The 20,630-nt window shown below is 41.4% G+C and overlaps 1 protein-coding gene across 23 annotated transcripts in view; it reads right to left on the bottom strand.

Moving 5' to 3' along the window:
- The window catches only part of FAM210A (family with sequence similarity 210 member A), a 53,401-nt gene that overhangs the window by 16,962 nt on the left and 15,809 nt on the right, over window positions 1-20,630 (bottom strand). For 19 of the 23 annotated variants that reach the window (XR_007471628.1, XR_007471627.1, XR_007471623.1 and 16 more), the window contains 3 exons: window positions 10,781-11,294; window positions 4,452-4,563; window positions 2,203-2,498 (listed from right to left, as the gene is read on the bottom strand). Coding sequence is in view for 1 of the 23 variants with exons in the window: in XM_049697768.1 (XP_049553725.1) it covers window positions 2,265-2,498; window positions 4,452-4,563; window positions 10,781-11,253 (819 nt within the window). In the remaining 22 variants the exon portion in view is untranslated. Of the gene's footprint in view, window positions 1-763; window positions 2,499-4,451; window positions 4,564-10,780; window positions 11,295-14,442; window positions 14,623-18,038; window positions 18,108-20,630 lie in introns of those variants that run through there. The other 4 variants (XR_007471634.1, XR_007471632.1, XR_007471631.1 and 1 more) reach the window with 4 other exon arrangements.

Raw genomic sequence — 20,630 nt, forward strand, 5'->3', positions numbered from 1 at the left:
ATGCAAAATGTTGGTTCAGTAAGAGACATTTTTGTGGTACTTTAAAAGGTTGGTTTTGCTATTTTTCTTGAATAAACTAAGTCTTTTTTTACCTAATCTATTTTTCATTTCAATTGTTAATTTGCTGAGCAAACACTTTTTATCTATTTTATAGGTGTTAAATTAAATCTCAGCCATGGCTCCGTCTTTACCCTGTCAAAAATCCTACTTAAATACAGATGTGCACACCAGACACAGCAAGTATAAGGCTTATTGTAAATGAAATGGTTATGATATTTACCACACACACACACCCGGATAATTTAACTCAATGCCCACTATGTGCTGCTGGCCTGCTATGAATACTCCACACACATATTCCAGGGGTCCCCCTTTCGGCTCTTTGTAGCTTCCCTTAAGGACTAGGTTAGCAAGATGAGAGCAGCAGCATTTGACAAGATCAGATATTCCTGATACCAAATAATGACAAAAGAACTTCTTACACCTTCAGAGAATGTTTTACTAGAGAATTTCAAAGCACTCCTTATTATCTCACTTTCTGTAACTGGACAAGTACAACACAATTATGAAACTGGATGGCAACAAATCTCAAACAGGCTGAACCAAAGGTGGAAACTCAGGGTTATTAGTGCTTCTAAAGACCCACAATTTATCCTCATTGGAAAACACGCCCTATGCAATGTGAAAAGTAAAAAGAAAGTTTCATATAACACATGATTTTAAACCGAGCAGTCTCAGTGGTTAAAAATAAACAAACAAGAAATTTGTTAATATCCATCTTAGCATTTAATATATGCAAAAATGTGAATTATTTAATAAACAAGCTAAAACATGTTCACTGTTTTTGAATTTGAAAATGTGCTGTCAATTTGAAGTCACACGTTTGATCTGTATCAGGAGACAAACCATCCTGCCTGATCGGGCCTGCATGTGGCAGAGTGAGCCCTGCCCCCTCACCACTCTACCCACCCCCACAAAGAAGAGTCCAACCACAGCACAGCCAATATAATGATGAGACATGTCAAATGCAAACATTTTTTTCCCTTTAAAGTATTCTCTAAATTTGGCCAAACTCAGTATTTAATACGAAAACCCTGCCTCACAGCAGTGATGCCTGCGGCCTTATCAGATCACTCACAACAAAGACAATCTAGAAAGAGGCCGTTCCCTCTTTCAACTCAAAGGTTAGAACTGAAGTAAAGGCAGTTAGAGCAAAAGGAAACACACAAACACATCCTCAAACACACCCACACAAATTGTGGCAACTTTCACATCTGAAAACAACTGAATTTCATTCCAAGCAGGTTTTAATGACAGTTTGCTATTTAAAAAATTCAAGTAAAATGCTCAAGTAAGGATGTTTCAATGCAAGAGGAAAACAGCAGCCTACAATCTTAAAATTTTACTGCATAATGGAATCAAGACCGACTCTGGCTGGTGGAGACCAGGTGGCAGGGACAGGCAGGTCCCATCCTCCCAAACCTGCACTGCCGAGAACCACAGCTGCAGGCACTGCTAAGCGTATCTGATCTCCACCATAAACTTAAGGTGTGATGATCTTCCCTTTTCCTCTGAGAGATCAGTTGGAGAGGACATGATGCAGGAATAACAGTTTTACATTCTGGGTGAGAAAGTGCTATGACCGCACAGATTTGCTTAAAAAATTTGATTATGGCAAGCTTCAGGTAAAAATCATTTTTAAAGGGTCAATTTTTCATTTACATATAACCAATACATCTTATTTACATATATATGACCCAATTTTCATTCAGCTTTCTTTATATGAAGTCTACATTTTAACTGGTATGTAACCGTTATATACTATCTTTAGAGAAAGACTAAATATCCTCTTATTCACAGGCAGTTCTGATGATAACAGTTTGTCTCCACATTGAGAAGTGAATATCGTTAAAACCTCAAATAACAAAAAAGATGAAGACCTAGTGTTAAATCTGTGTAGGGCCGCACCAGCTATTCAAGGAGTCAGCAGCTATCTAAACACAAAGCAAGGATGACTGAAGACATGGACCACTGCTTAACACTGCTACTGACATGAAATTCTTATACTGGGTTCATTTTTTCTTTTCAAAAAACACTGATTTTTCTAGTGATGTTCAACTTTAGAAGTTATCTTAGTTCTTTAACCCTCAGAGAACTGCTATATTTAGGCTGCTAACCAAAAAAATAATCAAGAGCATGTACCTTTGTCCAGTCCCCAAGGGTTAAAGTGCAGGAACTGTCTATAACCTGGTATATAAGGCACCCTATTCCACTTTTTTCTTAAAAGAAACCTTTCCTTTGGTTTCTTGCAGTTTTTCAGTAAGTCTGTCCTTTGTCTCCTCCATTTTCTCTGTGAGGAGCTCCTTTGTCTCCTCCATCCTGTCCTGCAGATACTCCTTCACAGGGGGTGGTGTCGACATATAGCCACGGCTGCGCAGATACTTCACAGTGAAGGAGGTCCCCCCCAGGGTCACAGTGTACCGCGCAGGCGTTGCAATCTGTGGGAAAATGAAATGGACAGATCAGTACTGATTACAACTGTTGTCTAAAGCAAAAACAGTGTGACGTTAAAATTCTTGTTAATAACCAAACTATCAATTACTTTATTGCTTCATAAGGCTGTTACATCCTATATGGTTTTCCCTCCTAACATTCCGTATTTGTCACCTAGACACTGACCCAGGATTAGAGAACATTCACAGGGGCAGCACCAAAGTTCTGTACCCATGTGCTAGTGAACCTGGGGGGCAGACTCACTGAGAACCAGAGGGAGGGCTCAGGACCCTCCCTATAACAAAGGCACATGCGTTTCCACTCCCCAGAAACCCTGCCGACCTGCACACACTATTCATCTAAACCGGAACCAAACTGAGGGGCAAGCACGGGCCAAATGTTTATTCTTCACTGAGTTTAGTTTAGTTTCACTTCCAAATCTCTTTTCTTTGGCTTTTCCAGGCTTTATGCTACTTTCTCATTACAGTCCATGCTGGGCTTGGCATCCCAACCAGGAACTTCCATGAGGCCAAAAAGTGGTAAAATGGCACACATATAGGAGACATGTACACATGTCAACTGACCAGAGGTTTAAGGTCCCAAACTAACTAGTAGATGAACTGGTACAAAGGGAGAACTGTAAGAGCACAGGCTGCATCACATTCTGAGGCAAGAAACCTCAGTGTCTGCTGCTCTACCTGAGAAACCAGGTTACAGAAACCAAACACCCAGGTGGACCCTCCACACCTCTTTCCTTGCACAGGAACATGAGCAGAGCCCCTGCTCACGCCAGCCCACCTGCGTGCCAACCTTGTGTTTCAATTCCAAGCAGGCCAACAGGCACTGAGCACTGATGTGCCTCCAGAGCACAGCACAGGCACAGTGGAAATACAAAGAAAGAAGACATAACTCTAAATTCCTAGGAGCTCATGATCAAAGACAACAGACATTAAAAAAAGACTTAACACACAGACTGTGAAATGAGAGCATGGGATAAGGAACAGTTATAATTAGGGAAATGGTTTCAACCATCATGACAGTTGGATTAAGGTTAAATTATATACACTGTAACTAAAAACTTGATAACTTATTAATTTCATAAGTTTTAATGTTGAAAAACTCAGCAATTAAGCTTTAGCCCTCTAGTCAAAATTATCATATAAGAAATCTCCCAATATTTCAGAGGATTTTAATGAGGATGACAGAATAAAACAACATTATTTTTGAATACTACTATAAACCCGTAATTCTAAGTATTTTCATAACAGTAGTAAAATAACATTTAGTTTCCCAATCTCTTCTACCTGTTTTCTTAGGATAAAGCTACATAGAACCTAATTTTTTGTCAGTTGAGAAAAATTAGATTAATATAGCTAAATTCCACAATTTACAATATGAGTCTTCTCTTCCAAAATAAAGACCCATAACTGTAAAAACTATCTATTTACAAAGATGTCATTCTCTGAATCCAGACAACAACTGTAAAGACAATGAACTCCAAAATGAAACATACATTACATCAACAACTAAGTCTAAGGTTTATCACATAAAACAATTTGATTAAACTTTACTATTTTACTTTTTAGAAAGATAAACTATTATAAACAGTAAAATAAATGCTAAATTTCACTAACATGTCAGGTGGCATGTGGATCTCTGAATAAGGAAAATTAATGTACTATCAATAGGAGAAATGTCACAGAGACAACCTGTTCATTAGAAATTCAGAAGTCTCACTTTGTCTCATCACAGCAGGTTATGAAAAACCTACCTATTCTTAAGGCAATTCTTCCTAAACCACCATTTTATTTACCCTTAAAAATTTTAGTTTACTTTTAATCATTAGACATGTAAGAGATGAAACACGGTATTTTAAGTTACAAACGTAACCCTGGGAGCAAGCACGGAGTGTTACAGAGGTTCAGTGTGAGGAGCCATCTACCCACAGCAGTACCTACCTTAAACAGGGCATATGCTGTCAGTGCATTTCCACTCTGGGAATTTTTCAGAATGTTTACTACGCTGTCAGGTAACCCAATAAGTTCTAGAAAAGGAACGACATTCACTCCTCTAAGAAAGAAACAGAAAGTAATTTATATATACATATAGATAAACTTTTAGGGATAAATATTTTCAAAAGATTATCTGAAAACATCAAAACCAAATTCTGTTTAAAAGTCAATCCTGCACCACCAAGCACTCTAATTTCACTCTAAAGGAACAACATGTGCATGAACACCAGCGTCCTGCTGTGTCTCACTGTTCACAGCTTCTGTTCATGGACATCCCTAATTAGCACACTGAGAAAAATAGAATCATTTATCAGAGAAAAATTAATAGCATTAAGTAACCTAAGAGAAATGATCAGAAATGATTCTAATCATTCTCCTGATCTTATAATCTTTAGTTCCTTAGAATGATCCAACTCAAAGTTTAAGACCTAAGATTTTTTACCTCTAAAATTACATGTCAAACTATACTATTATCATAAAAACAAGTGATATTATAACACCACTTACTGTATTATGCAAAAAATAAATGATTCTATGGGTTTCATGAAAACTTCAATTATTCTAAAAAGATGCTTCTATTCTATTATCAGACTTAAAAGGCAGGTAAAGAAGCAATTACCATGAATTGCAACAAATTTTTGGAGGGAGGGAAAGAAGGCAGAAAAAGTCTCTAATCCAACTGGTAAACCCTAATTTCTTTTTAGTTTCCCTGAGTGTCAAGTTTGCCACGCTGGAACACTCGTGCTCTCCCACTCTCTCCCTCACTGCCTGTAGTTTTGCAGACATTGTGAGCCTTCACCTCAAATCACAAGGTTCTTGTTCTGTGCTTCTCCTTCATAAACATAATATAATCATCACAGCCAGGAAACTTAACATGTAGGACAGTATATAGTTAATACAAAAGTACGTTATTTAATGTTAAAATTCCCTGAATTGGGGCTTCCCTGGTGGCGCAGTGGATGAGAGTCCGCCTGCGGATGTAGGGGACATGGGTTCGTGCCCCGGTCCGGGAGGATCCCACGTGCCGTGGAGCGGCTGGGCCCGTGAGCCATGGCCGCTGAGCCTGCGTGTCCGGAGCCTGTGCTCCACAACGGGAGAGGCCCGCGTACCGCAAAAAAAAAAAAAAAAAAAAAAAATTCCCTGAATTGTCCGGTGAGTCCCTTGTCACTATCTTGTCATGTCTTCCAGTTCTTCTCCAGAAGCGCTGCTCAGCACTTTCTGTTGAGGAGGAAGGCAGGACCTCTTTTTTGATGCTGAGATTTTTGAAACTCCCAGGCCAGCTTTGTGGTAGAACAGCCTTTCATTTGGATTTGTCTGATTGTTTCCTCATGATTAAATTTGAGGTAAATGTTTTCAGACAGGAAAGCTGCAGAATTGATTCTATGTCCATCTCAGAGCATCACAACAGGAGCCACACACTCAGTCTGTCCTGTGAGTTTGACCTGGTGTTTGACTTGTGTGAGTTTGACTTGTGGTTAAGGTCGGGTCCACAGGTTGCTCCTCTGTACAAGTACTCTTTCTCTTTGTAATTAAGAAAGGGAACAGCCTGGATCCATTATTATTACAGTAGTAGTAATCTCCTAGTTTATTTTTAATATTAAAAAATAATTTGCTTAACTGGGGAAAAGCTGTCCCTCTCTGATTTCACTATAATACTAGGAGATCAGAGACTAATCTCAATAGATACGGATGATCATCACCAGGAATTACTGGCCATCTATACAAGAGGAAACCAGATAACTGAAGGAAACTTTAAAGAGTTAGATTTAAAAATCAACTACAAGTCCAAACCAGTTTCTTTTATCTCCACCCTCATTTCCTTTTCAAATCTCTTAAACAACAGAACCCCACTGAAGCAAGACTTAGTACTACAAAGATTTAGCGATTCTGTGGATCTAATCAAGTCACTAGGTACAATAACATCCTACCATAACATGCTAATCATCTCTTCTGGTACCCGTACAATTACCAAATTATTTCATTAATCATTTCTTAGTTCAGACTAAGCCCTGTATGTAAAATCTACATATTTAACAGCAATCATGCAGGGGGGGAAAAAGACAACATGTGGCTAAATATAAGACCAAACTGAGTGATTTAAAAACACAAAAAAACAACTGGGACTTCCCTGGTGGTCCAGTGGTAAAGAATCTGCCTTACAATGCAGGGGATGCGGGTTCGACCCCTGGTCAGGGAACTAGGATCCCACATGCCACGGGGCAACTAAGCCCATGTGCCACAACTACTCAGTTTGTGCGCCTCAACGTGTAGCCCACGTGCCACAAACTACAGAGCCCACACGCTCTGGAACCCGTGTGCCACAAACTACAGAGCCCACGTGCCCTGGAACCCACACGCCACACCTAAAGAGAAAACCCGCAGGCCACAACTAGAGAGAAGCCCGCACACCACAACGAAGAGCACTCGCACCGCAATGAAAGATTCCACATGCCTCAACAAAGATCCCATGTGCTGCAACTAAGACCCAACACAGCCAAAAATAAATAAATAAATGAATAATAAATCTAAAAAAAAAAACTATCATAGGGCTTCCCTGGTGGCGCAGTGGTTGAGAGTCCGCCTGCCGATGCAGGGGACACGGGTTCATGCCCCAGTCCAGGAAGATCCCACATGCCGCAGAGCGGCTGGGCCCATGAGCCATGGCCGCTAAGCCTGCGCGTCCGGAGCCTGTGCTCCGCAACGGGAGAGGCCACAACAGTGAGAGGCCCATGTACCGCAAAAAAAAAAAAAAAAAAAAGAACTATCATAAAAACAAACAATAATGACCAAGATATCTTGCACAAGTATCCTGTGTAAAATAAAGAAGCAACCACCTGGTCCCACTTTTTTCTAAACTATTGATTTGATGACTTAACTTTTAAAAAATAACTTTCATTTCCTTTGGAATTACTAAATATGAGGCATTAATGAGGGTCTGATCCAAATAGTAATATCCACTCTTGTCACAAAAGTTCCCTCAGCCTGACAGAAACCTGTGCTTCACAAACCACCAGCTTTATGGATGTTCCAAATGATGCAAAAGTATAGCCACAGTCTGGATGAAGTGCAGTGAAAACCAGTCAGGACTGTGCCTCAAAATGGATCTGTAACTTTAGAAATTTGAGGCCCAAATACAAGGCATCTAAACGTAGAGACAAAACCATCCTCAAAGAGCTTCATTTGACCAAACAGAGAACTTCTTGTTAGAAGATGAAAGATCTCTGCAACTTTTCCAGAGAGAAGCAACAACAAAGCTTAGTTTAACATAAAATATATGGACTTCCCTGGTGGTGCAGTGGTTAAGAATCCGCCTGCCAATGCAGGGGACACGGGTTCAAGCCCTGGCCTGGGAAGATCCCACATGCTGCGGACCAACCAAAACTAAGCCCGTGAGCCACAACTACTGAGTCTGCGTTCTAGAGCCCACAAGCCACAACTACTGAGCTCACACGCCACAACTACTGAAGCCCGTGCGCCTAGAGCCCGTGCTCCACAACAAGAGAAGCCACCACAATGAGAAGCCCGCTCACCGCAAGAAGAGTAGCCCCCACTCGCCGCAACTAGAGAAAGCCTGTGCGCAGCGACAAAGACCCAATGCCGCCAAAAATATAAATTAATTAAAAAATAAATAAATAAATAAAATCTATGAGGACACACAATTTAGATCTCCCTGAAATAAAATGTTTCAAAAGCCTGAGATCTTCATCACTGTGTTAACTAAATACAGAATGGCATTTTGCTCTGTGGTGCTGAGAGGCAGTAATGCTAGTTGTCCCTCAAGTTACAAACTATGTTTTCCCTTTTCTTTTAATAGTAAGTAGGCAACAAACAAATAACAGAGAACTTTTTTCAGCTAAAACCAAATAAAATAAACCCAGCCTCTAGTCAGTTGAATTGAAAACCTGTATTTAACACAATCAACTCCAACATCACAATAAAATCATCACAGTGAAAGATACACTGCCATTCAAGCATAAACTAATATTTTCTAAGTATCACTTCCCTTAGAACAAATCAACTTTCAATTTCTCAAGCATTAAGGACTTAACAAAACATTAGGGACTGTTCTGGAAAGCAACACATCCTACCTAATATAACTTAGCTATGTGATGCTGTAACAGAACTGGACCAGTGGTCACGGTGGGGCAGTAGAGCTGGGTCTGGGGACCAAATTTCCATGCTGACAAAGAGCCAAAGTCAGGCGGTGATGGATGAGGTATACGACTTTAAAGTGGACAGTCCCACCACATTTACACACAGGCATTCACAGAAAAAAGAGGGGGAAAGACAAAACCAAGAAAGGTGGACTCCACAGGGGACAGCAGAACGTCACCACAACTGCATCAGTGCAGACACCACCGAAAGCGTCCTAAGTCTAATTAATATTACTAGGTTATTTGAAGGTCTGTTTTTTTGGTTATAGAACTCTTTTACTGAAGGCAAGGAAAAGTAAAAGGAACAAAAGTACTCTTTTTAATAGTCCAAACAAGAATCTCATATTCAATTATTAAAAACTTAGATTTCTCCCCCTGAGGCCAGGAGGCTGAATGCTTATTAAAGGCAACCTATCAAAGGCAAAAGAAACATGGAAGAAACTCATCATCATTCACAACACCAAATCAGAAAAATCCTAAATGGCTCAAAAAAGAAAATTCAATATGTAGAAAACTATTCATTAAATAGAAGAACTGAATGCCTATGAAATTTTTATTCAAAATGGTACACGATTTTAGGCTCTGTTAAAAAACTAAAGGCAGTTCTGAAGATTTCTATAAATATTTTTATACATGTCCAGAAAATGTCATTAATAAAAAGATAATTCCATAAAATGCACATATAAGAATCTCTGCAAAGAAAGGAATTCTTAAAGAAAATAATGATACATAATGAAGAAGGAAATAACTGAATAACAAGAACTAAATAGAAAGATATGAAAAGAAACAGAACAGCATCAATTATACAAGGTTAAAAAAAAAATCCTTTTATTCAACAGAACTTTTGTAAAGAAACATTTCTAATCCCATGTTTCCCAAGAATAAGAATAGTCTCCATTCCATCATCTTTTAATTTAATAAATGATAAGCTTTTTCCAATGAGTGAGCTTTACATTAAAATATTTAATACCTTACTGTCAAACCATTAAATATAACCCAAAACTGAAAATCAGTGGACTTTTGGAAAGTATAAAATAATTCTAAACCCATTAGAGGAGTTTACAAAAACATCAAAGTGGTCTTCACTGTGCATCTCATTGCCTGCAGGATGGTAAGCATACTGTTCATAGGTCACACCCAGGCCACAGCAAGAAAAGCCACACAACACTCGGGACAGGCACACGCTGGCACACTCAGTTCTGCTGGTGGCAGAAAGAAACTGGAAATCACTGATAATCTGTTTCTACGTGTACTCCTGCTCCTAAAACAGTGTGAATGATACAACTCACTTTAAAAGAAAGGAACAGTAATTAACAAGAAAGGTACATTTAGAAATTCTACGTTTTATAATACCTGGAGGCTAGGACCACTAAATTAACTTTTTAAAAAACATTTACTTTATTGTAGTAAAAAATACCTAACACGAGATATACCCTCTTAAGATTTTAAGCAGACAACAAATCAACTTCTGATCAGAACAAAAGACCTTACCTTGACATTCATCAGATGTAACATTAAAGCATAAGTCTGCAATTTGTTCATTTTTGTGTCTACAACAGATACAAGCCAGGCTTTGCAAAATCTTACTAATTTCCAACCAAAACCATACACATGGCAAAATAAGTTATCTTTTCACGTTGATAAACACTGTAAGAAACATATAAGTACAGAACTAACTCACGGTGCTGCCAAATCTCTGGAAACTGTCATTTTATTCCTATGCTATCCTATATGTTGATGGGACACAAGCATAGTGATTAAGGCTTGAAATCAGACTCCGAGTTATTTTGGGAAAAACTAAGTTATTTTGACTTATTCCTGCTTAATCTGTTTTCTCATTAATAAACTGGGAATAATTGCACGACCTGCTTCATATGGTTGCTGTGAGAATTAAATGAGATGATACAGTTATAAAAATTTTAGCATAATACCTGCTGTACACAGTAAGCGAATGTTAGCTACTGTTATTAAAATGTGGAAAACTGCTATGAAAAAATAGTCATCCTCTATCAATTGAAGACATTAAAGCATTTAAAAAACTACTTAAAGGCTTTCATTAGTACAATTAAGATTAACATTCTGATAAAACAGGGAAAGGCGCTCAATCAAGCAAAAACTTACTTTATGGCTGCATAATAAAACGTTCCAAACCAAACACCAGAAGTTATTAGATGCACTGGAATCAAAACTTTTCCATATTGTCTAAATGTTTTCTTAAATCGTTGATAAAGACTAATTGATCTGTCTTGTAAAGGATCAGGTTCTTCCTTTTTTTCAGAGGGAGTTCCTGGGGATGTAGCACTGGATGACAGAACCCTCTTGGATAAGGTATCCTGCTCCCACTGTTTATGAAGGATCCCTGGTTGGGGTGGGTGAGCAATGAATGGCTTCCTTTCCTTTGCAACACACTGGGCAGCAGGTAAGTGCAGCCATCGTTTCTGAGGGCCCTGTACCCAAACCACTCTGGATTCTGAGGTATACAAAAGTAATGGTCCCTTCATGTTTTGACAGTGTCCCAAAAGACCAGCTTTATCTGGTTCCATGCATGTCCTATGTGCCAGTCGGAATACAGTCTTTGGTACGTTCCATTGCATTTTGAAGAACGGAGATTGATGGATTTCAGCTTCTATAGAGACTAGATTAAAAAAAATTAGATTATACATAGATTTCCATTATAAACCAATCTACTTCAACATATATCATTAACTATTAAGAAGTAAAAGGATAGACATTGTTAACCAAATCCACAGAAATTAATGTTAAGGTATATAGTTCTACCATACCAAATTTTAGAATTTCATTAAAACACATCATTTAAATATGATATAGTAAACCAGTCCAACAGACATCATGGACGGTAAGATTTCCGGGCTATTTTATTGCCACAAAAGGCATATTTGTAGGGCTTCTGTCATTCTACAAAGAAGCAGTATAGTATAACAGAAAAATCAGATCTGGAAGCTAAAGAGCTGGGCCCTAATGTTTTGGGGTCATAATTCTATGCAACTGTCTTTTAGATTTGAAGCCTAAACCCGCTAGTAAAACAAGGATTACTTCATAGGTTTTTACAGGAATTATATGAAATGTATGATGAAAAGAAGTGCTTCTGTAAACTAACAAGCATCATATAAGTGTTAGTTATTAAAATATTAAGGTCTGATGAACAGTTGACATCAATACCATTTATTCTATAATGCTTTTAGACTAAATTATATAAAATTGTAAATTACATATGTTATTAACTGGTGAGAACAGACTTTTCCAGAAAGCTACAACTTTGTTAAAAGACAGGATAGAAGGGCTTCCCTGGTGGCGCAGTGGTTGAGAGTCCACCTGCCGATGCAGGGGACACGGGTTCGTGCCCCGGTCCGGGAAGATCCCACATGCCGTGGAGCGGCTAGGCCCGTGAGCCATGGCCGCTGAGCCTGCACGTCCAGAGCCTGTGCTCTGCAATGGGAGAGGCCACAACAGTGAGAGGCCCGCGTACCACCAAAAAAAAAAAAAAAAAAAGACAGGCTACTATAATTTTAAAAAAACATGGACTTTGAAATAAGATGGGCCCAATTGAGTTAATAGTGGTATTATTTTGAGCAAATTACTTAGCATCTCTAGACACAAAGTTTCCCCACTGGTAAAATAGAATTATTGTATGCATTATTATATAGCAAATCAGTTCCCTTCCCTCAACATCAGGCAGTGCCACCTAACCCCTAATCTTCACCCGCACCTTGCAACAGCTACCTCTTCAATTCTAATACATTGAGAATAGATGATCTTATTTTTTATAAACTGTGTACTTAATAAGAATCACAAGTTTTGAGTTAGCACCTCAGTAAATTAAGCACTCCAACAAATACAGATACACCAACTTACATGAATGTTTGTTACCTGGGATACAAAGCTGTCACTTAAAAACAACTACTAACAAACTGTCTCCTTATAAAATTAATCCCAGACTCATCCCTTCCTAATTAATAATTAACTTAGCTTCTATCAGGCTCTCACAGATGATCCAACAACACAAGGCAAATGGGCTGTGAAATGAAACTGCAAATCTTGCAAAACAAACAGGCTCCCAGGAAGCCTTTAAAGGTGATACTGGAGATGGCTGAATCAAAGCAAAGCCAGTGAAAAGTGACAGAAGACTCAGACCAGTTAATAACCAAAGAGAAAAGCTACAGGGTAATGACAAGTGCTTCAAATAAAGAATGATTTAAACACTAAATGACTAAGGCCATTCAGAGAAATGATTAAGTCTGTAATTATTTTTACAAAACTGACTTATTTTTTTGTTGTGAGTCAGACAGTAAGTAAAGGATATCTTACTGTGCTCGTCTACCACCCCTATTTTATCTATAAATCCATGCCATGCCTATGCCAAGGGGAAAAAACACCAACTGGTTATTTATTCTAAGAATTAGCTCAGTTGGAATTATAACCTAAAATCTGTCAAATATAAAAATTCATTTAGAAACTTTTACTATGAATTTTTTGGTCTCTATTTTAGATGAATTTATTTTGAGGCTTTTCTCCAGCACCATTCATTACCTTTGAATGATTCCGGTCCCTGGCGTTAGTACAGGTGTTTTCTGAACTCAAAAGGCTTTTTCTCTTTTAAACTTATTTCCTTTACAGGGCAGTTTCCCAGGAGGTGAAGTTCCCAGAAGTCTAACTTTCAGATAACTGGATTATTATGTGTTTGTGTTAGTGAATAAAAAGAAAAAGGATTTTTTAAAAAGGCTCTTTCCAAGCTTCCAGTTTGCATCCTTTCCCCCGGTTTCAACTATTCCCCTCCCATTTTTAAAAACATCTTTATTGATATAATTCACATAATATACAAGTCACTTATTCAAGGTGTAAAATTCACTGATTTTTAGTATATTCACAGTTGTGCAACCATCGCCACAATCTAAATTTAGAACATTTTCATCACCCCCAAAAGAAACTCCAAATCTATTGCAGTCACTGCCCATTCCCTCACCCTCCCAGTCCCAGGCAACCACTAGTGTACTTTCTGTCTCTACACTTGTCTATTCTGGACACTTCGTATAAATGGAATCACACTATGTTATCTTTTGTTCCGAATCATGGGGAGCTGGGGATGTTGTGGGGGGAGTGGAGGTGGTTTGAAAATAGATTCCTGGACTCTCTTAGACCTAATAAATCAGAATGTCCTGCAGTCAAGTCACACCTGACAATATGAACTTAAGAACCATTTCTCTAAGCCCATCAAATGGCTTCAGTGCCAGATGCAGCATGGCAGCAAAAATATCATCCATCATCACCATCATCATCATAATTGTAAGATGTTTTTGATTTTGAGCCCTTAGTATGTGGTTGGTGCTTTACAAACATTTTACACGTATTAACTCGTTTTATTTTTGTAACAACCCTATGACGGAGGGACTACTGTCATCACTTTACATTTGAGGACACTGAACCAATAGCTTGCCCAATGTCACTCAACTGCTGAGTGGAGGAGCTGGGATTCAAACCCAGTTTAATCCCAGGCCCATACATACTGGGTCACTAAGCTAACATGGCCACTTCTAGAAGGAAGAGACAGTGCCAATTTTCAGCAAACCAAGTCATATAAGACACATGGTCAAAGCTCTCTAAGGAAACACAGGGCCCAAAAAATGAGTCAAATTTTACATTAAAAACTAAAATTAAATCAATTTAAATTTAAATGGGTGGGTGATGGCTAGACTCCCAAAGGTATCCAATCACAATACTGGTGACATACACATTAAGACTCATGCGATTTCAAGGAACAAACCTACTTCAGATGAGTGCAAATAGAAGTAGAGGGCAGGGGCTTCCCTGGTGGCGCAGTGGTTGAGAGTCCGCCTGCCAATGCAGGGGACACGGGTTTGTGCCCCGGTCCAGGAAGATCCCACATCCACAGAGCAGCTGGGCCCGCGAGCCATGGCCGCTGAGCCTGCGCGTCCGGAGCCTGTGCTCTGCAACAGGAGAGGCCACAACAGTGAGAGGCCCGCGTACCGCAAAAAAAAAAAAAAAAAAAAAGTAGAGGGCAGGCAGAGACTGAGTAGTATATTCAATATTCTGGAGTGAACAGGCTTCAGGAACATAAAATGACAAAGTAGAAATTTTCTTGTCTCACAGTCAACACCTGTGTATAATGGCCTCAGCTCACTGGCAGCTTCCATTTCTTGATTTTACTAGTCTGCTCATATTTTCAATTAAAGATAAAAGTTTCTGGTTACTGGCCAATAACGGAGGCGCCATTCCTCTTAAGCCCTACCCAGATCAAGTCAGCTATATCTGGACAGGTGAATGAGTGGGCCTGAAGAAATTGTGAACTAACAGGCACCTAAAATATTTCTGATACACAGGGAGAATCTGGAGAACTTAATTTTGAATTTCTTCCAGTGAAATACAGTAATTCCAGTAATAAATATTTAAATCATGAGACTTAGCTTATTTCCTACAGAACGGTGACACGTTATTTTCCTGCTCCAGCAGCATGAAACTTTTATGTCTAGAGATGAGGGCACTGTTCTGAATTGCTTAGAATAATTTCTAAGTAAAGCCTGGTTCTTTTAATGACCTCCTTAATTTTAGTAAGCAGGCTATAGCATCTAACTTAAAATGGAAAGCTTGGAATCTGAGAGGTCAGACTGCCTGGGTTCAAATTCTGAAAACCTTATTTATAAACTATGTAACCTTTGGACAAGTTTATCAGCCTCCCTATGCCTCGGTTTCCAATTTGTAAAATGGAGTTAATAATAGAACCTACTTCATAGGGTTGTTGTAAGGATAAAATGAATGAATACATGTAAAAGGTTTAGAAAATACCTAGCATGCAGCAAGTGCTCAGGAAATGTTACAAGTTATTATTATAAGTAAGCAAAATAGCCTATTGCCCTTATTTGCAGTGGTAAAGCCTGAGGATCAGTGCTTGAGCCAAAAGGAGGTTCTATAGGATAAACAGTTGCTTAGGATGGGTCTGGCCCAAAATTTAAAATTTCTATGAAACTGTAACTAATCAATTCCCTAATACCTAACCTTTCAGAGACAGGGCTCAGGACCAGGCATGAGGAAGCAGTAACACACATGTCTGAAAGTCAGGAGCCTCTCATGTAGTCCTGAGGCAGAGCAAAGTAGAGTGAAGACACAGTGGTCAAGAGTAAAGGCATAGGGGCTTCCCTGGTGGCACAGTGGTTAAGAACCTGCCTGCCAATGCAGGGGACATGGGTTCTAGCCCTGGTCCAGGAAGATCCCACGTGCCGCGGAGCAACTAAGCCCGTGCACCAAAACTACTGAGCCTGCGCTCTACAGCCTGCAAACCACAGCTACCGAGCCTGCGTGCCGTAACTACTGAAGCCCATGCACCTAGAGCCCGTGCTCTGCAAAAAGAGAAGCCACCACAATGAGAAGCCCACGCACCGCAACAAAGAGTAGCCCCTACTCGCCGCAACTAGAGAGAGCCCGCATGCAGCAACGAAGACCCAACACAGCCAAAAATAAATAAATTTTTTTAAAAAAGAAGAAAGGCATAAGGAAGCAGTGGGAACCATGAGGGAGAGGGAGATGGAGAGGGATGGGGAAAGGGAGAGGGGAGCTGAGTTAAAGGAATGAAGGGGAGGGTAGATGGACTGGAAACAAATGCCAGTGAGAAAGCACAAATATTAGAGTGCTGTTGGGATTCTAGGGCCACTATATCCTGAAACTGCAGTTCCATAAGGCCAAATGAGTTAGTTTATGAGACTCCTTTCCTCCCTCTATATCCTTACCATACCCATACTGCTCAAGGTTATATGAGCATGTTTCTGTTCCTCACACCTGGAAGCCTAAAACATTCAAGCAGCACTAGAAATACAATAGCTGCAAAAATTAACTAATTTATACTCTGTTCTTACATAAGAAATAAAAAAACAATGACTAAAAAGTTAGAGTTGAAGCAACAAATTTCAATAGCGGAACCTGGTTGTCTATTATGTGAATTCAAAGTAACTCTTTTGTCAAACAAATTCTTATTTGTAAGTCCAACAAAGGAAATAACTAGAAGCAAAGTTGCTCAGATTAAAGCAGGAGTGAGAGGAATGGAGCCTCTGGTTTGCCCCCACCTCCTCCAGCTCACAGGGCACAGCCACAGAAGCCCTAACAGTGAAAACAAAATCTCTGTGAATGTTGGTCCTACTTTGCCTAATTGCCAGTTTCCCACCAGTCACAACATAGGCACGTATTCCTACTGAAGCTCCCGAGCTGCACAGGCCAGATAAGAAACTCCAAGGTAAATTGAACAGATATTGGAATTTTCTTGGGGCCTGCCCACTAGCAGGACAACACAAGCTTTGCAACACCCCAGACCCCATACCCAACCGTGTCAGGAACCAGCCCCATCCACCAGCTATCTGACACTAGCTCTGAGACCCCTGGGCCCTGCAACCAGATTCCAGGACCTGGCTCTGTCTGCCAATAGGCTGGCACTAACCCCAGGACCTACCTTCACCCACTAGTGGGTGAGCAGCAGCCCCAGAGTCTCCTGGACCCTGACTCTGCTCACCAGTGAGCCAGCCCTAGCCCCAGGGCCCCCTGGGTTCTGCCGTCAGCCACCTTGTGACCTGGTCCTGCCAACCAGTGGCCAGCAGCCTCCACACAAGGCAGGGCCTGGCAACCAACCAGACCAGGGGCCAACCAAGCCTACCAGACTGCCCACATAGCCCACTACAACAGAAGGACCCATGCAGCCCTCATAGGGGGAAGCCCTAGAAAGCTAGGGTGATGAAAGGGAAGTGCACTGCTGGGACACATAGGATGACTCCTACAAAAGGCCACTTCTCCAAGGTCAGGAATGTAACTAACTTATCAGTTATGTTACAACAAAAACAGCAACTTAGGCAAAATGAGGCAAGAGAGGAACACATACCAAATGAAGGAACAAGATAAAACCCCAGAAGAAGAACTAAAAGTGGAGACAGGTAATCTACTTGATAAAGAGTTAGGACAGACAGACTTCCGGGAAGATGGCGGAAGAGTAAGACTCAAAGATCACCTTCCTCCCCACAGATACACCAGAAATACATCTACGCGTGGAACAACTCCTACGGAGCACCTACTGAACGCTGGCAGAAGACCTCAGACCTCCCAAAAGGCAAGGAACCCCCCACGTACCTGGTTAGGGCAAAAGAAAAAAATAAACAGAGACAAAAGGATAGGGACGGGTCCTGCACCAGCGGGAGGGAGCTGTGAAGGAGGAAATTTGTCCACACACTAGGAAGCCCCTTCGCGGGCGGAGGCTGCGGATGGCGGAGTGGGGGAGCTTCGAAGCCGCGGAGGAGAACACAGCAACAGGGGTGCGGAGGGCAAAGCGGAGAGATTCCAGCGCAGAGGATCGGGGCCGACCGGCACTCACCGGCATTCACCAGAGGCTTGTCTGCTCGCCGGACGGGGCGGGCGGGGCTGGGAGCTGAGGCTCCGGCTTCTGTCGGAGCGCCGGGAGAGGACTGAGGTTGGCGGCATGAACACAGCCTGCAGGGCGTTAGTGCACCGCGGCTAGCCCGGAGGCAGTCTGGGGAAAAGTCCGGACCTGCCGAAGAGGCAAGAGACTTTTTCTTCCCTCTTTGTTTCCTGGTGCACGAGGAGAGGAGATTAAGAACGCTGCTTAAGAGAGGTCCAGAGACGGGCGTGAGCCGCGGCTGAAAGTGCGGAGCCCAGAGACAGACATGAGACGCTAAGGCCGCTGCTGCCGCCACCAAGAAGCCTGTGTGCGAACACAGGTCACTATCCACACCCCCTTCCGGGGAGCCTGTGCAGCCCGCCACTGCCAGGGTCCAGGGATCCAGGGACAACTCCCCCAGGAGAACGCACGGCGCGCCTCAGGCTAGCAACGTCATGTAGGCCTCTGCCGCCGCAGGCCCGCCCCGCACTCCGAGACCCTCCCTACCCACCCCCCCCCCCCCCACCCCGGCCTGAGTCAGCCAGACCCTCCGAATCAGCGGGCTCCTTTAACCCCGTCCTGTCTGAGCAAAGAACAGACGCCCTCCGGCAACCTACACGCACAGGCGGGGCCAAATCCAAAGCTGAGCCCCTGGGAACTGTGAGAACTAAGAAGAGAAAGGGAAATCTCTCCCAGCAGCCTCAGAAGCAGCGGATTAAAGCTCCACAATCAACTTGATGTACCCTGCATCTGTGGAATACATGAATAGACAACGAATCATCCCAAATTAAGGAGCGGTGTGGATGAAAAGCTCTTGGTGCTGCAGCCAGGAGTTAGTGCTGTGCCTCTGAGGTGGAAGAGCCAACTTCAGGACACTGGTCCACAAGAGGCCTCCCAGCTGCACATAATATCAAACGGCGAAAATCTCCCAGAGATCTCCATCTCAACGCCAGCACCCAGCTTCACTCAACGACCAGCAAGCTACAGTGCTGGACATCCTATGCCAAACAACTAGCAAGACAGGAACACAACCCCACCCATTAGCAGAGAGGCTGCCCAAAATCATAATAAGTCTACAGACACCCCAAAACACACCATGAGACGTGGACCTGCCCACCAGAAAGACAAGATCCACCCTCATCCACCAAAACACAGGCACTAGTACCCTCCACCAGGAAGCCTACACAACCCACTGAACCAACCTTAGCCACTGGGGACAGACACAAAAAACAGGAACTACAAACCTTCAGCCTGCAAAAAGGAGACCCCAAACACAGTAAGATAAGCAAAATGAAAAGACAGAAAAACACACAGCAGATGAAGGAGCAAGATAAAAACCCACCAGACCTAACAAATGAAGAGGAAATAGGCAGTCTACCTGAAAAAGAATTCAGAATAATGATAGTAAAGATGATCCAAAATCTTGGAAATAGAATAGACAAAATGCAAGAATCAGTTAACAAGGACCTAGAAGAACTAAAGATGAAACAAACAATGATGAACAACACAATAAATGAAATGGGGCTTCCCTGGTGGCGCAGTGGTTGAGCGTCCGCCTGCCGATGCAGGGGACGTGGGTTGGTGCCCCGGTCCGGGAAGATCCCACATAACACGGAGCGGCTGCGCCCGTGAGCCATGGCCGCTGAGCCTGCGCGTCTGGAGCCTGTGCTCCGCAACGGGAGAGGCCACAACAGTGAGAGGCCCGCATACCACAAAAAAAAAAAAAAAAGCTTAAATGAAATGAAAAATACTCTAGATGGGATCAATAGCAGAAAAACTGAGGCAGAAGAACGGATAAGTGACCTGGAAGATAAAATAGTGGAAATAACTACTGCAGAGCAGAATAAAGAAAAAAGAATGAAAAGAACTGAGGACAGTCTCAGAGACCTCTGGGACAACATTAAACGCACCAACATTCGAATTATAGGGGTTCCAGAAGAAGAAGAGAAAAAGAAAGGGACTGAGAAAATATTTGAAGAGATTATAGTTGAAAACTTCCCTAATATGGGAAAGGAAATAGTTAATCAAGTCCAGGAAGCACAGAGAGTCCCATACAGGATAAATCCAAGGAGAAACACGCCAAGACACATATTAATCAAACTGTCAAAAATTAAATACAAAGAAAACATATTAAAAGCAGCAAGGGAAAAACAACAAATAACACACAAGGGAATCCCCATAAGGTTAACAGCTGATCTTTCAGCAGAAACTCTGCAAGCCAGAAGGGAGTGGCAGGACATACTGAAAGTGTTGAAGGAGAAAAACCTGCAACCAAGATTACTCTACCCAGCAAGGATCTCATTCAGATTTGATGGAGAAATTAAAACCTTTACAGACAAGCAAAAGCTGAGAGAGTTCAGCACCACCAAACCAGCTCTACAACAACTGCTAAAGGAACTTCTCTAGGCAAGAAACACAAAAGAAGGAAAAGACCTACAATAACGAACCCAAAACAGTTAAGAAAATGGGAATGGGAACACACATATCGATAATTACCTTAAATGTAAATGGACTAAATGCTCCCATCAAAAGACAGATTGGCTGAATGGATACAAAAACAAGACGCAT

Source organism: Orcinus orca, chromosome 15 (assembly GCF_937001465.1).
Source record: "Orcinus orca chromosome 15, mOrcOrc1.1, whole genome shotgun sequence".
Taxonomy (NCBI): domain Eukaryota; kingdom Metazoa; phylum Chordata; class Mammalia; order Artiodactyla; family Delphinidae; genus Orcinus; species Orcinus orca.